This window comes from Diplotaxodon limnothrissa, linkage group LG7, assembly GCF_057381915.1.
Source record: "Diplotaxodon limnothrissa isolate DT_005_m linkage group LG7, D_limnothrissa_male_GT1.1, whole genome shotgun sequence".
Taxonomy (NCBI): Eukaryota; Metazoa; Chordata; class Actinopteri; order Cichliformes; family Cichlidae; genus Diplotaxodon; species Diplotaxodon limnothrissa.
In genome coordinates, this window is record NC_140602.1 from 26,696,207 (window position 1) to 26,713,188 (window position 16,982).

Below are 16,982 nucleotides of genomic sequence, written 5' to 3' on the forward strand. Positions count from 1 at the left end.
TACATCAGAGGGACAGCTCAGGTGGAGACAAAGTTAGAGAGTAAAGGCTGAGATGATCAGGACATGTGCAGAGGAGAACTAGTAAATATATATACTGGATAAAAGATGCTGAAAATGGAGCTGCCAGACTGAAAGATTCATGGATGTAGTGAAGAATATGCAAGGGGGTTGGTCTGGCAGAGGAGGATACTATGATAGGATGAGATGGGGGCAGATGATCTGCTGTGGTAACCCCTAAAGGGAGCAGCTGAAAGAAGAGATTTTATATTGACTTAGCCTGCTTGTGACATCTCAGATGGCAGCGCATGATCTAAAATATAAAGAAAACAAAAAATAACGATTTTTCTGGTAATAAAAGAGTTCTTAGTAACCATCTTATCTGTCTTTGTAATATAAAATATTATAAAATATGTTCAGGTTATAGTTATGGGGCTTATGGTCGCTGTTAAAATAACAGAGATGGATTCACATTTGAAATTATTTAACTGTGTCATCTGCGTGGCTTGATGCAGCTTTTCCCAACATGTGTATCGATATCTGTACACAAAGATTAGAGTGAGATACATACAGTCCTGTATGTATCTCACTCAAGAAGAAAGAAAAAAAAAAAAAAAAAAAAAAGAGATACATACAGTCCAGATAACAATTATCAACAAATTCCACAAGAAAGGTGAGCTACTATCGAAAAGACTGGCAGCTTATCGGCCAAAGGTTGACTGGAGGGGGAAAGTGTGCTGCGAAAGGATGCACAAGCAACAGGGATGACTGCAGCCTTGAACTGTCTATTAACAAGCTTCCCGAGAAGTGGACTGAAGCTGGTGTCAGAGTATCAAGAGCCACCATGAACAGAAATGTTCTGGACAGGGACAGCAGATGTCACAATATCAAGAAACTCTTGAGCCAGAGAAAGAACTCAACTGTTGTCTTTTCAGATGAAAGTAAAACTTGCATTTCATTTAGAAAATCAAGGTCCTAGAGTCTGGAGGGAGCACGGACAGACACAGGATCCAAAACGTTTGAAGTCCAGTGTGAAGTTTCTGCAGTTTAAGGTGATATAAGGTGCCATGTCATCGGCTGGTTTTGGTCCTCTGTTTTATTAAGTCATTATAGGAGATCTTAAGGCACTACAAGAGTCCATCAGCTGACAGACTTTATAGATATTCAGGCTTTGAGTGATGTGGGTAATATGCTATAATCATCAAAATCAAACAAACAAAAAAGGTGTTAAGGTATTTCTTTGTGTAATGACTATAATATGTCACTTTTATGATTTAATGTTCATGAACTTAATTAGATTCTTGATTTTTTACACTATATATGTCACACTTTTACATATGCTAGTATATAGAAGTGTGAATTATACTGTATTATTTAACTGAGACTTGTATGATTTGAAACTCATCATAGTTTGTTTACACTTTTACACAGCTTCACAGCTTTATTTGTGATAGGGTTATAAACATTCTACAAAAACATTAAGTTTAAACTCTGACCAAAGTAAATAAACGGGATTATTATATGAAAAAAAAATACCATCAGAGCAGAATATGTGTAGGGATAATGGTAGGCCAGGTAGCAGACATCCTCACTGTGTTTGAAGGTGATGGTAAAGGTCAGGGTGTAAAAGGTAGTTCTCCTTCTGCCCTGTGCTGGACAAAAGTTGTTTCTGTTGGAGAAAATTGAGAAAAAAAAAATGTTTTGTTATATGTAGACTATCTAAATCAGGGGAACTGATACAACATAGTCGAACAGTAGGTAATATTATAGCACACGTACAAAAATACAATGTTTTGGGAGGTTTTTTTCCCAGTCCATCAGATGGTGCTATTGACTGTTTTTCTAGTGAGGTCAGTGTGCCTGAAGCTGGTAAAACAGAGATGGAGGTATGAGAGAAATTCTTCTGTGTTTAAATAAAACATGTGGCCTTATTTTGGATTTTTAACATGACAAGATAAATGTGAGGAATGTATTTTGCACATACTGCTGCTTCCAAGTTAAACTGTACAATGGTGCAGCGATTGGGACTGCTGTGTCAAAGCAAAAATATCCTGGGTTTGAATCCAGTCTTGGGCCTTTCTGTGCAGAGATTGCATCTTTGCTCTGGGCACTCTGGCTTGCTCCCAAAGACATGCATGGTAGGTTAATTGCTGCTTCTAGATTGAGAGTGAATGGTTGTCTCTTTGGATGGATAGGCCTCTGGTAATTGCTACTGCTAACATCTGTTTTGAACAGCTGAAATCAGCTGTCAGTTACAGTTAGTCTCAGTGGGGGGTTTTAATGAATGAACTTCTTCATTTGAAGTATCTATTGGAGAATCACACATAGTTCTGTGCTTGACCTATGACTAATTTACACAAGTTTCAAACCCGTGTGTTTTTTTTGCCCCTAATTAAATGTTTTTCGAGGTCTGACCTGCCTTCAGCAGCCTGCTAAAGCTACTCTCCAACACTTGGATTTCCAACATGTCTCTAATTAATGAAAAATATGTAAAATGTTTTCATACCTGAAATAACAAATTTCCGTTCCAGTACTGATCCAGTGTGGTCTACCTTCCAGGGCTTCTTTTACTGAGTACAGGACCGGCTGCATTCCTGCAGTACACACACACACACACACACACACATTTTTTCATATTGTGTAAGGGTACTGATAAATTAGTCCATGTCTGTAGGTGAGCACACACTGAACCTGATGCACAAAGACCAGTGTAACAGACAAAGCTGATAACTGCTGTAAAAAACTCTCTCTGATTGGGGTTTTAGGTTTTATCAAGCCAGCTATTGCAAAAAACAAAACAAAAAAACAACAACAAAAACAAAAACACAGCTAGGTTGAAAGTCTCTGTGGAGACAGACTAGTAAACAAAACCTGTTGTTTCATTCTGTTATTGCTGCGTATGGAATATTCTGATTAGTGTTTTTTATCTAATGGGCTCTTTCTAGTGTGACACAGTGGTCCAGCGGTTAGCACTGCCTGCTCACATCAAGAAGTTCCTGGGTTCAAATACACTGGTCAGTGGGTGACTTTTAGTGTATAGTTTTATGATGTCCCCATGGGTTCTCCCTCAGTGCTCCAGCTTCCTGTTTAAGAACATACAGTGGGGCAAAAAAGTATTTAGTCAGCCACCGATTGTGCAAGTTCCCCCACCTAAAATGATGACAGAGGTCAGTAATTTGCACCAGAGGTACACTTCAACTGTGAGAGACAGAATGTGAAAAAAAAATCCATGAATCCACATGGTAGGATTTGTAAAGAATTTATTCGTAAATCAGGGTGGAAAATAAGTATTTGGTCAATAACAAAAATACAACTCAATACTTTGTAACATAACCTTTGTTGGCAATAACAGAGGTCAAACGTTTACTATAGGTCTTTACCAGGTTTGCACACACAGTAGCTGGTATTTTGGCCCATTCCTCCATGCAGATCTTCTCGAGAGCAGTGATGTTTTGGGGCTGTCGCCGAGCAACACGGACTTTCAACTCCCGCCACAGATTTTCTATGGGGTTGAGGTCTGGAGACTGGCTAGGCCACTCCAGGACTTTCAAATGCTTCTTACGGAGCCACTCCTTTGTTGCCCGGGCGGTGTGTTTTGGATCATTGTCATGTTGGAAGACCCAGCCTCGTTTCATCTTCAAAGTTCTCACTGATGGAAGGAGGTTTTGGCTCAAAATCTCACGATACATGGCCCCATTCATTCTGTCCTTAACACGGATCAGTCGTCCTGTCCCCTTGGCAGAAAAACAGCCCCATAGCATGATGTTTCCACCCCCATGCTTCACAGTAGGTATGGTGTTCTTGGGATGCAACTCAGTATTCTTCTTCCTCCAAACACGACGAGTTGAGTTTATACCAAAAAGTTCTACTTTGGTTTCATCTGACCACATGACATTCTCCCAATCCTCTGCTGTATCATCCATGTGCTCTCTGGCAAACTTCAGACGGGCCTGGACATGCACTGGCTTCAGCAGCGGAACACGTCTGGCACTGCGGGATTTGATTCCCTGCCGTTGTAGTGTGTTACTGATGGTGACCTTTGTTACTTTGGTCCCAGCTCTCTGCAGGTCATTCACCAGGTCCCCCCGTGTGGTTCTGGGATCTTTGCTCACCGTTCTCATGATCATTTTGACCCCACGGGATGAGATCTTGCGTGGAGCCCCAGATCGAGGGAGATTATCAGTGGTCTTGTATGTCTTCCATTTTCTGATGATTGCTCCCACAGTTGATTTTTTCACACCAAGCTGCTTGCCTATTGTAGATTCACTCTTCCCAGTCTGGTGCAGGTCTACAATACTTTTCCTGGTGTCCTTCGAAAGCTCTTTGGTCTTGGCCATGGCGGAGTTTGGAGTCTGACTGTTTGAGGCTGTGGACAGGTGTCTTTGATACAGATGATGAGTTCAAACAGGTGCCATTCATACAGGTAACGAGTGGGGGACAGAAAAGCTTCTTACAGAAGACGTTACAGGTCTGTGAGAGCCAGAGATTTTCCTTGTTTGAGGTGACCAAATACTTATTTTCCACCCTAATTTACGAATAAATTCTTTACAAATCCTACCATGTGGATTCATGGATTTTTTTTTTCACATTCTGTCTCTCACAGTTGAAGTGTACCTCTGGTGCAAATTACTGACCTCTGTCATCATTTTAAGTGGGGGAACTTGCACAATCGGTGGCTGACTAAATACTTTTTTGCCCCACTGTACATACTGGGTAAAATGGTGATACTAAATCAGTTGTGATTGTGAATGGCTCTCTCTCCAGCATGTTATTCTTTCAGCTTCATGGTTGTATAATCATGCAGTGTGGAAAGTTGCAGTCATGCTTAAATGCAAAGTTTTTTTTCTCGTCACACATGAAATGAAATGATGCCACAGAGTGCTTATTTTCTTCACAAACACTTGCGCGCCTATTTGGAGAGTAAATAAGTACCATGTGACATCACTGATTTATGTATAAAGCAATAATGACAATAGTGACAAATTAAGTTTATAAATGAGGGAACACACACACACACACACAAACCACCTCACCATAGTTGAACTGGCTGTTGCTCTTCTCACAGTTGATGACATTAAAACGGTATGGGACATCGGCTGCCATGTTACTAACTTCAAAGTAAAACCACTGGGTATGCTGAGAAGAGTTAACATCTGGATTCAATATGAGGTCATATTCATATCTAGAAGAGAAGAGAAGAGAGGACATTGTTGCTTTGTACTGCATTTAAAATGAAATATGATTTATTTTCTCAGTAATTAGTAATAATGAAATGTAAGCTTAGATCTCCTAAACTCTGTGTGTGTGTGTGTGTGTGTGTGTGTGTGTGTGTGTGTGTGTGTGTGTGTGTCTCAACACAACATACCTGCGGACCTGAACAGCCTTTCTCAGATTCCCAGATTCAAACTTGGAAAAAAACCTCAAAGAATCAGAGTGACACTGAAGACTGAAAGACGGAGAAACAAAGAGAGACACAGACGGTCTTTAGGACACACACCACCCTATTCCTACATGAACACACACCTATCTGTCTGTCTCTTGCTGTGATTTTTGCAAAAAAGTAAGCAAGAGGGTTAGGGTTAGGTTATTTAAAATTAATTTCTAGTATCAGCTGTTTGCTGGAGCCACAGCTGTAAAAGCTGCTGCTCATGATATCGGTTTGGAAACTTGAAGGTGATACAAATCATGCATATATACCAACACGACAGTGTACATCAGTGTCACAAGAGCGTTTGTTTTAGTTCAAAGGCTTTATGGTTTTTCGTATAATAGCCTACCTGGTTTTTGTCAGTTCAGCCTTATATATTATGTTTAACCCGAGTGACCACCCGGTCAGCTGGTGGGTAACAGGCATCTCCGAAAACGTTAGAGCACTTATGCAAATATGTGATGTCTTGATAAATCGAGCAAATGTTTTAAGTTTACACAGCACCATTCTCGCATGAAAATATCTTAAAAGTTTATTTTGTGATCCAGAAAGAGTAGTATTCAAACACTCTGTGTTCCTCCGCCACTGCCTCGTTTGAGCTTTGGACGAAATGGATTCTGGGATATTGCATTTCGTCATTTCGAGCTGATTGGAGACCAGAACAGCCAATCAGATATTTTTGCATCCGTTGCAACAGATACAACAGTGTAGAGAAAGAAATGTTGAGAGCGCGAGCAACACATTGCGAGCGAGCGCAAATGCAAAAACTGAGCGAGAGGGGCTGCTATTGTGTGTGTGTGTGTGGATAATAGCAAACACTGAAATAAATTTTTTTCACGCAGCAATGAATTTTCTTCACTCAAATTCAGCTTGTCTTCGCTCAAAATAAATTTCTCCTCAAAATGCAACACTTGCACCTGCAAACTTTTTTTACGTGCGCTCAGAATAGTGGCACAAAAATAACGCCATAGTATTCAGGAAGAAAACCAAACATTGCAGATATTTTTATCGTAACTCTGGTTTTACGTGGCCTATCAACACAATTTAAAAACTGGTATAAAGTCCACACTTTTTCCGTCAATTGTTCAGTCTGTCCTGCTCACATCTCCAATGGTTGTGTACGTTGTCATTAACGTTGCTTCACTCCACATCAGCCACGTCGCTTTGCTAGCTAAAACACCGGTGTCGGCACATAAGGACGCTGTCATAGCCTGTCAACGACGTTGATTAGCTGCGTTGATTAGCCAATGATGCGAATGTGAATCGCATCATTGGCTGGACTGTGGGATAAGGTGGCATCGTCAGTGTTGGGGAGTAACGGAATACATGTACCGCCGTTACGTATTTAAAAAACAAAATATGAGTAACTGTATTCCGTTACAGTTACCGTTTAAAAAGGTGGTATTCAGAATACAGTTACTTTGTTGAAATAAATGGATTACACGGCGGTACTTCCCTGTTTCATATTGTCGCGGGTCAGGACTGTTTGGGTTTTGTTTGTTCTGTTGTTCCAGGCAGCAGCGTTACGGTTGCCATGGTTACAGGGTGACGCTCTCTCTGCGACTGTGTTTCCTGGGTGAGAAAGCACCTTTTTGTTGTTGTTGTGCTAAGCTAACAGGCAGAATGCATAGCACTAAAGAATGTAGCCTCATGGGCAGTGTAGTCCGTGCTGCAGGGAGAATGGACTGCCATACCCGTTATGTGTTTGTGAGCGCGAGGAGGGAGAAAAAGGATGGTAGAAAAGTACGAGTTGACATCGAGCAGAAACGAGAGCTGGAAGCATGTAAATATAATAATCACTGCAGACAAAAAGAGTGCCTGCCGAGCCCAGTTGTAAGTAAGTTATTAAGACTCGACTGTACACCGTGTTCGTGTTTTCCTCCGAAACAGTAAGTTCCGTTGGAGCAGCCTTTCAATGCCTCTCTCTGTCTCTCTCTCGCTAGCAAAGTTGACCCAGGCAACAAAGTAAAGCTATTTTTCGGCTACGAGCCCGACACGGAACCCACCGTATTAGCCAGAGGTCCCTTTACTACGGTTTGGAGCCGTAATAGTAATAAATCACACAGCAATAGGACATTCATGTAGTTGTAAAAAGCATGATAATATATTAAGCAATCCAAAGTATTCAGAATACGTTACTCTCATTGAGTAACGTAACAGAATAAAATGTATTCTGTAATCTGTAGTGGAATACATTTTAAAAATAACCTTCCCAACACTGGGCATCGTTCTAATCCTATACGGGAGCAGCCAGACACTTACTGACTAACACTGCCAAACAGAATTGTTAAAGTATTAATTTTAATTTCAATTCAGGTTAGATTTTTTTTGTGCGCAACGCAGATTTTCTGTGCACAGAGACCGTGCCAGCAGTGTGCAACTGCGCGCACGCGCAGCTTAGTGGGAACATTGGGTGCAACCCCTCCAAAAAAATGTAATTAAGTTAAAATGAATGGTTGCCTTTTCTAGACCCGCCACAGACTGGTAAGCTGTCCAAGCTTGTACCCCGCCTTCCTCCTTCCCCTGACCCTGAATTGAATAAGCAGAAGAAAATGGCTTGATGCATAGATAAAAATAAAGTTTCTTTTAGTCTTTCCCAAGACAAATTGTACTAGATTCAAACATCACTCACACTCTCTTATGAGTGGTGAAGGAATTATTTTGGAACAAAAGCAACAAATACTATAAAACAACACATAAAACTGTATTACTGTCAAATTTAACATTTACAAGTATCAAAAATAGAAGTATTTATTTTCCTGAAAAATGCTCCCCATCAGCATTACATTGATCAGTATTACTGCTGAGGATGTTTATGGTTCGAAAAAACCTTCATATTCAATAAAATCATAGGTTTTGCAGAGGCTGTGCTGTGAGGACCACAACAGCTTTTAATCAGCTCAGAAACACAAGTCTACATGTTGGTTTCAGGTTTAAGGTTTTAATCTTTCAAGCTCAAATCGTCAAGTCCAAGTCCGTCCCGGGAAAACAACCAATTAAAGAAAGAATGGAGATGGGGAGCAGGGGGTGAGGGGAGGGTAACTTACTTGCTATCTTCGAGGTCAAAGACAACATGGTTAATGATGTCATCAGTTTTCAGAAAACGCTGAATATCTTCAAACACTTTCTGTCTGATAAACACACAAGCATAGTCAAGCGTCGAATATTCGAATCACAGTCCTTGAAATATGTTTAAAAAACCTATCCTTTATATTTACAGCAGCAGTAAATATCTGAGTCATTATTAAATACTTATTGCTCAAATACTTATATACCTCCTGCTGTGATCGCTATACTTCCTCTTTAGGCTGTAACATCAGTCAGTCATCTGTTCTTTTCTGCTCACAAAAGTTTTTGGTCAATTTATTCAGTCTGTTAGTGTCACCAGCTGTGATGGTATAATGGATAAAGCTGATCAAATACAAAAGCAATCCAGGAGGTTTAAACATTTCCCCTGCTGCCACCTCTTGCTGTGATTGGACATAGGTGTTTCACATCATTACACCAGGTTTCATTATATTACATGCTAATAGTTTGCTATTGTCCAGTACTAAAACCCTGTCATCGCCTCTGTTGCTTTTCTTACCATATTAGGAATACGGTTGGTGGTAAACATGTGGCCCTCTGGAGTGAACGCTCTCCATTCTTTTCACTATAAAAATGCTTAGAGGTCTAACTTTCTACGTACCTGTTACATGAACTACATTATTATTGCATGTATCTAATACCTCTGTATGTTGGGTTTGCGTGGGGCCATGGGTTGATGTCCTGGTGGTGGAAGATGACCCCAGAAATCAGGAAAGGCCAGGATGCTAAAATCTGGAATGGATTTGGTTTTGGAAGCTACAGCACAATATAGCTTGGGATCATGGTGGGGAATACCGGCTCCGTGCCGCTCCAGTAACCTGTCTATTATTGTATGATGATAAAATTCTTCTGTTCCATCTTCTTCATTATCTTGCTCATCTTCTCTCTGACATGGGGAGGCTTCTCCCCTAGAATTAAAAAGGAATGAGGTCAGACTCCTAAGATGAGAATTCAAAAGCAACAGCAAAGTCAGAAAGATTTAAATTCTTTCAGTGATGCACACGGAGTTAGTCGCCGAACACCAGAAACCAAACAAAACAAAACCAAATAAAAGTTAGGCTGACGGGACTAGGGTGATAGTACTGCTGGAAGAAGAATAACAATGTAGACCATGTCCTCTACTAATTGGAAGGTTGGTCCCTGTCTGCTCCAGTCTACACCCCAAATATCCTCGCGCAAGATACTAACCCCAAGCTGCTCAAGTTGCAATTCCATTCGAGTATGTGAATGTTAAATAGAAAGCACTTCTGTAGACAAAATGAAGGTGTGAATGGATGAATCAGGCAAGTTGGATTTCTGCATCATGTAAATAAATGCCACAGTTCTGGCCTTGAATCTGCCTCATGCCGCTTGTCAGTTTAACAAGCAGTAGATTTAAGTTTTTGACAGTTTGTTTTGCATTGTCAGGATAATTTACATTTCAGTTAAAACAGCTCGACAGAACCTTAGTCCATGCAGTACATGCAGTTAGCATGAAGACTTTGAGCTTACATTGCCCCTCTAACCATGGTCCTGAACCCAGGGCTTGTGCCCAGGATGCTGCTGTGACTGTGGAAATCACACGCTTCTAAATGGGCAGCAGCTGAAGAGTGAGAAAGGGAAAATAATCCATTGAGTTTTTAAATTCCTACAAAACAAATGAAGGAGCTAATGCAGTGATGTGAAAGAATTTTTGTGAAATTAACTTGTAATTCTTAGAAGAGGTCCCGAGTATTGTTTACTTAGCAGAGCAAATAAAAATCAGTGGAATTAATGAGAATGAAAAGAAATGTGCAATATTTCTTGCAAAAGAAACAAAATAGATTCACGATTGAGTGAAAAAGACAATAATGTGTTATTTTGCAGATATTTGACCAGCAATTAGTTGCTGGCAGAATTGTAAACTTATAATTTATTAGTTTAAGGCATGGTCAGTAATCAACGGTAATCAGGTTACTAACTCAATTCACTAGCTGTGAGGTACTCAAGCAGACATTTTTAGTCTGTTTTAGTTTTAGAATTGGCTCAGTATTTCATAAATGTCAACTTTAAACTTTTAATTAAAGTGAATAATTTAATCATTAAAAACTGATTTTAAAAATCTGTCAACAACTAACAATAATAAAGAATGAATGTAAATAAGCTGCTTTAATATTTCTGATGAGGTTGTTAAAACCTCATTAGAAGGTTTCTTTGCTGTGTTTTTTACTCTTTGACTGTACTTAACTGGTAACTTTGCATGTTTAGGTGCTATAAATTTATATAACTTATCGTATGCTGTCCTTGGCCAGGACACTCTTGTAAAAGAGATTTTAAATCTCAAGAGTTTTTTCCTAGTTAAATAAAGGTTAACATTTTTAGCCGTTATAAAGCTGTGTTTAAAAACATTGTTATAAACATTCAAATATATTAATGATTTTGCTCTTAAAAGTAGATGGTAAAGAGTGCTACTCATTCTGCTTCTGTTTGTGAGAGGGATAAGCATAAGCTGGAAATATGCATCACTTTCTCTATAGGCTGATGTCATTATCCAGAGCTATCTTTTTGTAATTGATCATAATTTTTTAGTTCAATTCAATTTTTTTACGTAGCACAAAAACACAACAGAAATCTCAATGCAACTTTTCGTAAAGTAGAGACCCTACTTTTGGACCAGTGTTGCTGTGTGTTTAAGCTGGCTCTGACCTGGCATGTCTCTACTGGATATTTCCATCTCTGAGTAAGAACCATCAGAGGTAGAGGAATCTCGACTTGCAGTAGTCTTTGTCCTGTCCTTGTTAAGCAGCACTACCTCATCATCTGATGATGATGATGCTGTTGAACTATCCCCTGTCTCTGAACTCAGATCCAGCTCCTGAAAAACACAGATATAGTCACGTCTTACTCTGGCAAAACACCAACTGTACATTGCAAGACCTCACAAAAGATGCTTGATTTTTTCTGAAGAGGCTTTGTGTAAACATGTGGGCAGTTGAGAGCTAACCCAGTCAGTAGCCTATGTACAAACATACCTTGGTCTTTTGAAACATGAGCTATGTTCAGTTATAGAGTCAATGCTGCATCATTTATTTCCAAGGTGAGGTGAGTGTGGAACTAGCAAATACATAATAGAGAGCCTTTTGAAAAAACTGTTACCTGGCTATGTGGCATTACAAAGTTTTGATTATATAGAAAATTATGTGGATGATGTGTGCAAAAGTGAAAAAAATTATGTTGAAATCGTGATTGCCAGCGTAATAAGTATGCCATGTTAAACAAGAGTCTACCTATTAGCCTCCTTCTTCCACACTGAGGGTGATGAGATGACATTTCTAGACATCACATTGTTTGCTTCCGGTCCACATAGATCATACTATACATATATACAGGTAAACTGACTCTAAAACCTGAAAATACATGTAGTGGTTAAATATTACAGACAATATTGTTGTCACTCTACAAAATCATTGCGTGGTGACGTCACGGTGACATCAGCTGCCAGTAACAGCATCTATATTGTGCTTTTCTAGTCTAACTGGCCACTCAAAGTCTTTCAGACTACAAGCCACACATAACCACACAGTGCTTTATTTTATATAATTTAAGCACACTATCTACCTCACATCCATGAGCAGTCTTTGGACAGTGGGAGGAACACGAAGTGAGGAAATTCACACAGGCACAAGTGCAGGAAATGCCATATAGAAAGGCCGTGATATCTCAAAGACTTGAATCAGAACTCTTCCTGCTGTGAAGTGACAGTGCTAACCTCAGCGTCACTTTAATATTTTGTCTGATTTTGTTTTTCAATGCAGGTGCATCCCTGCATTGTAACAAGATGATAAAGGTTATCAGTTCATAAGTGATTTTACTGTTGGCTCTTTAGTGTATCATTACAAGATGGAAAAATCTTAATTAGGTGACAACACATTCCATTTCATGCGGTACAGTACAGTCATGACCAATACGAACACGTGTTTTGTTTGTTCTTCACTATATCATAGAAATGTCTGAAATTAACTACAAATTTAAATACAACTTGAAGCTGTCGTGTAGAGGTCAGCCCTGTTGCCTCACAGCAAGAAGATTCTAGGTCTCAATCTGCCAGCTACCTGAAGCATTGCTGTGTGGACTTGGCATATTCTTACTGTGTGATCTCTCCAGTATGCCAGGTTCAAACCACAATCCAAAAGGCATGCATAGAAGGTTCATTGGTGACTTTAAATTGGTCTTAGGCAGGAATGATATTCTGCCTCTGTGTCTTGGCTGTAGGTGTCCACTGATTGGAGTAACTTCGTTTGTGGCTGCTGTGAGCCACACTTGTTTTCCATCTTTCCCCATTTTGTCTTTTAGGTCAACAACTAGAAAAGACTCCAGGGGGATTTCTCTAAATTCATTTTGAGTTCCTGGGGGAGGTGTTACACCCCTCTGCAAGCACTACCTGCCTTTAAAGTGGCACTGCCAATTGACTGGGTTTAATTGCTAATTGTCTGTACTTGACAAAGGGTGGACCTTGTTATGCTCTCCTAACTGATTCCTTTTTGCTGTCATTTTTCAGCTTAAATAAAGTTGTGGTTTCAGTCTCCATTTTATGTTGTGGTTTATGAACCAGGTCATAACACAGCCCTGTAATGGACTGGTGATCTGTAGACAGCTGGCACAGGATCCCTGCATTCCTGAATTGGACAAGTGGTTAAGAAAATATCAAATCTTTTTCATCGATCTGTACCATTTTCTTACTTTCTACTTAATTACTTAGTAACATTTCAGTTTTATGGTTGTGTTTAAAGTTAATCTAGACAAAGGGTTTGGCTTCATACAGAAAAATGTCGGCAGTGTCTTGAGACAAAAAAAAATACAACACACGTATTACTTTTATTGAATTAAACATGAAGCCAACATCTTTTGCCTTTAAAAAAATAAACTTAGCACAAAAGGAAGTTTGTCTTTGGTCAGTTATTTCTTTGTAACAATGTTTCTTGGCAATGAATATTATACTGGTGGAAAGTCTGTTTATTTCACCTTAAATGGTGCTTGAGAAACTTGCTGAATCGTTGTTGCCAATGCCAAACAGTTTATTCTACTACTTTGTTTAGTGTTCTTTATTGAATCGGATGATTGAAGTCCAAAGAAACAACACATTTGCGGAATTTAACAATTTATTCATCTAACAAACAAATGCACACACACAAACACAAGACAGAGAGCGAGAGAGAGGTGCATACCTGGAAATCATGTGACAGCTCAGGACAAAAGCAGCTGTACTGTGTAAGCAGCTCTTTAGGTCTGTCAGGGTCAGGAGGAAGACGAAGTTTGTTTAGGTCAGTCTCCAAGTCATCATCCTGGACAAAGATGCACACAAATGCATAATGACTCATGAGTCTTCAATATATACTCACAGCAGCATATATCAAATCCACCGTACTGCAGCTACCTACCTGTGGAAGGTAGCTGCAGTACCCAGAAGGTATGCACAGGCTAAAAACCAGATTTCAAACCATAAACTTTCTTGCAGTGAGGTGACAATCCTAAGCACTCCATCTGCATAGACTCACATAGTCTCTGTTGTTGGCCTCATGGTTATCTTCAGCTTCTTCAGCATCGCTCTCATCACTGCTCTCATCTACAACACATATATACACAACAGAAAACCGATAAGTTAGAGTGACTGTTGACTCCAAAGTAAAATTACAATCATAATGGACATTTAATTTATTTAGCACATTTCATTATACTTAAACTTCAATTAGGTTTAAACTTAAACAAATGCAAAGGACAAAAACTATGTTGAAATGTATTGACACTTTGATGAATAAAAATTAGATTAAAATGTTCTGAAGAGACAAGATCCAATCAGAACACATCAAGTTGTGTAAAGAGGTGGAGTGAGCTTCTAATTGATCCAATCAGAAGTAATCTCCATGTGCAGCGAGGTTGGATGTGCACAATTTGATCTGAAACTGATTATGGAACTGATTATGGAACAGAATTCCGAAAACCCTCTTATGTCTCATCATTTCCTAATTACATTTAATTTTATTAAACGTTGGCCTTGAGGTCAAGGTCACCGGGATTCAGTCTTGTTCATTTTCAGTAGATACACCTATGGTATAAATATCAAAGTGCTACGTTGCCTCATTCTCAAGTTATTAAATCTACAAACGTGGGTGTCCACGCTGCCTGCTCACGCAGTGGGGTGACGAAAATACCCCATTAACCCTTAATGGAATAAAAATGGCCAGTCTCAGACTACATAAGATTAACTAAAGATTTAATTAGTCTGTTTGGGGCTCCTGAGGTCTAAACAGTTTTTGGAGGTCTATGAATCCTGGGACTTTACCTGGTGTCTCACTAACATCCGTGAAAGCAGGTGTACCAGGCAGGAGAAAGCTATATGCAGACTGATCTGATGTGACTGGTAGAGGAATTCTAGGAAGACACTTCCTCATCAGCTGCACGGATGGCTCCACCAAACACTCCAGATTTTTGCTTAATAAACATGTCTGCACAGAAACAAACAAGAAAATTGAAACAACATGAAAACTCCAGAAAAATGTGAGCTAACAGATTAGTTTAATGTTAATGAATGAGCTATATTGTACCAACAGAATGCCGAAACCTACCCTCCCAAACTCACATTTGTCTTTCATTCATTTTGTCTTTTGTATATTACAGTTTATCATTTTTATGTGATTTTCTTTTCTCCATTTTCTTTGGATTTTCTGGTTGATATTCTCCTTTATCTCTATTTATTTTATCTCTACAGCCACAATACACACCCCTCGTCCAAAGGCAGCCGGTCACAACGCGCTCCATCCGGAGATGGACCCCAGAAAAGGAGGATGCTCTGAGGGACTGTTATGACACCACAGACTGGGATGTGCTCCTGAGCCCACATGGTGAGGACATAGAGGGGGCGACACACTGTCTTACAGACTACCTCAACTTTTGTGTGGACACAGTCGCCCCTGCTAAGACGGTACGGTGTTATCCTAATAACAAACCGTGGGTAACACAGGAAGTCAAAGCTGTCCTCAACATGAAGAAGAAGGCTTTCAGGAGCAAAGTGAAGGAGGAGATGAAAGCAGCACAGCGGGAGGTGAAACGCTGCCTGAGGGAAGCAAAGGACACCTACAGGAGGAAGGTGGAGCAGAAGTTGGAGAGGAACAATATGAGGGAGGTCTGGAATGGTGTGAAAACCATCACAGGCCACAACACCAAGAAAAGCACAGCGGGGGGGACTGTGGAGAAGGCAAACGAACTCAACAACTTCTTCAACAGGTTTGACCAGCCCACAACCCCCCCACCCTCACCTTCACTACAGAGTCCTCTCCCCACTCTCCTGCCTCCCTCGCTTCCCCCCCTTCCTGACACCATGACACCCCCCTCCTCCAATCCCTCTCTCAGCAGCAAGACATCTCCCCCCCTCCCCTCCTCCCAAACATCTCCCAGTGTCACAGTGGATCAGGTCAGGAGGCAACTGAGGAAGCTTCGCCCCAGAAAGGCAGCAGGCCCAGACAAGGTGTGTCCTAGGATGCTAAAGGCGTGTGCTGCTGAACTTGGGGAGCCGCTACAACGAGTCTTCAACCTCAGTCTGCGACTGGGGAGAGTGCCCGCCCTCTGGAAGACATCCTGCATCGTCCCGGTCACCAAAAAGAACCGGCCCAATGAGCTGAATGACTTCCGACCGGTGGCACTGACGTCACATCTTATGAAGACCCTAGAGCGGCTCTTCCTCAACCTCCTCCGACCACAGGTACAATATGCCCAGGACCCACTACAGTTTGCATACAAGGCGGGTGTCGGAGTGGAGGATGCCATCCTGTACCTCCTACACAGAGCCCACTCACACCTGGATGGGGGAAAAGGCACGGTCAGGATCCTGTTTCTTGACTTTTCCAGTGCCTTTAATACCATCCGGCCCTGTATGCTTCAGGAAAAACTGAACAGGATGGAGGTGGACCCCTGCCTGGTGGCTTGGATCTCCGACTACCTCACCGACAGACCACAGTACGTCAGGCTGAAGGACATCACGTCTGACACTGTGGTCAGCAGCACAGGAGCACCACAGGGAACTGTGCTGTCCCCTCTTCTCTTCACCCTGTACACCTCTGACTTCTGCTACAACTCTGAATTATGCCACATTCAGAAGTTTGCAGATGACACGGCCATCATGGGGTGTATCTGGGATGATCAGGAAGAGGAGTACAGAAGTCTGGTGAGGAACTTTGTCGCATGGAGTCACACAAACCACCTGCAACTCAACACCTCAAAGACTAAGGAACTGGCTGTGGACTTCGGGAGGTCCAGAGAAGGTCCACTGCCAGTTCAGATAGAGGGGGAGGAGGTGGAGGTGGTCAACAAGTACAAGTACCTCGGGCTGTGGGTGGACAATAAACTGGACTGGTCATGCAACACAGAGCACCTGTATAAAAAAGCCCAAAGCCGACTGTACTTCCTCAGGAGGCTGAGGTCTTTTAACATCTGCAGGAAGCTCCTGAGGATGTTTTAC

General features: G+C 40.9%; 1 protein-coding gene across 4 annotated transcripts in view; it reads right to left on the minus strand.

The window, feature by feature from the left end:
• Window positions 1-16,982, minus strand: part of agbl1 (AGBL carboxypeptidase 1) — a 94,363-nt gene that overhangs the window by 21,605 nt on the left and 55,776 nt on the right. For 3 of the 4 annotated variants that reach the window (XM_085359488.1, XM_085359487.1, XM_085359490.1), the window contains 11 exons: window positions 14,811-14,973; window positions 14,026-14,093; window positions 13,696-13,812; window positions 11,177-11,345; window positions 10,004-10,094; window positions 9,154-9,420; window positions 8,473-8,556; window positions 5,363-5,443; window positions 5,031-5,179; window positions 2,504-2,591; window positions 1,534-1,666 (listed from right to left, as the gene is read on the minus strand). In XM_085359488.1, the coding sequence (XP_085215614.1) occupies window positions 1,534-1,666; window positions 2,504-2,591; window positions 5,031-5,179; window positions 5,363-5,443; window positions 8,473-8,556; window positions 9,154-9,420; window positions 10,004-10,094; window positions 11,177-11,345; window positions 13,696-13,812; window positions 14,026-14,093; window positions 14,811-14,973 (1,410 nt within the window). The remainder of the gene's footprint in view (window positions 1-1,533; window positions 1,667-2,503; window positions 2,592-5,030; window positions 5,180-5,362; window positions 5,444-8,472; window positions 8,557-9,153; window positions 9,421-10,003; window positions 10,095-11,176; window positions 11,346-13,695; window positions 13,813-14,025; window positions 14,094-14,810; window positions 14,974-16,982) is intronic. The other variant, XM_085359489.1, reaches the window with a different exon arrangement.